A 709-nucleotide genomic window follows, 5' to 3' on the forward strand; every position below is an offset into this window, starting at 1 on the left:
CTATTACAACAGCTGCAGCCTTGCCAGTCAAGGTCAGTGTGTCCTTCTACAAAATTAAAATAAAATAATTGTAATAAAAAATTTCTTTTACATTCATTATAAATTATTAATATATATTTAAATACAATTGTTTCAGATCAATTGAAGGCATCGAATTCAACGAAGCAATTGAAGTGTATTTGGAGAACAAGAGAAGCCTTTAAACTCTGACTATTGACAGAGAAGTCAGTCTCAATTGCTTAGGTCATAGAAATTGATATAAGGAATTAGAGATTGAATGAAATAAGCATTTTAATTTAGATAAACTCGTACCCTGTCTGGTGAGTAGCTATAATACACAGCCATGTAAATTGCGTTTGTTAGTAATCCAAAAACGTTAACACTGATCATTGCAGGGTCTCCGACGATCAATCCATACCGGAGTATTAAAATGCATCTAAAACAATTGTTTAGTACAAGATTAAGGAATTACCAGAAATGCAATTGTAATGATTGCTTACTTTCATTTGTTTCACTCACATTGCTACGCCGCCCAAGAAGGGCATCGGGTCGAACCCTCGCGACGATCCCTTCTGGTAAATGTCCTTGCATACCAATCTACGAATATTACAAAATTACAATTTGTAAGAATTTAACATTAACTAAGGTAAAGGAGGTAGTACTGGGACAAAACGAATTTTAGGATCAGTACTTGGACATAATAGATATG

General features: G+C 33.9%; 1 protein-coding gene across 1 annotated transcript in view; it reads right to left on the reverse strand.

The window, feature by feature from the left end:
* Positions 1-4: 4 nt before the first annotated feature.
* The window catches only part of LOC113464467 (sugar transporter SWEET1), a gene marked incomplete at its 3' end in the record, with an annotated part of 99,445 nt that continues 98,740 nt past the window's right edge, over positions 5-709 (reverse strand). Inside the window, exons 2-4 of the mRNA XM_026814388.1 lie at positions 520-597; positions 313-436; positions 5-46 (exon numbers count right to left, since the gene is read on the reverse strand). Coding sequence (XP_026670189.1) covers positions 5-46; positions 313-436; positions 520-597 — 244 coding nt within the window. The remainder of the gene's footprint in view (positions 47-312; positions 437-519; positions 598-709) is intronic.

The sequence above is a fragment of the Ceratina calcarata genome, unplaced genomic scaffold (genome assembly GCF_001652005.2).
Source record: "Ceratina calcarata isolate Rehan_Ccalc_2016 unplaced genomic scaffold, ASM165200v1 scaffold383.2, whole genome shotgun sequence".
NCBI classification, from domain to species: Eukaryota; Metazoa; Arthropoda; class Insecta; order Hymenoptera; family Apidae; genus Ceratina; species Ceratina calcarata.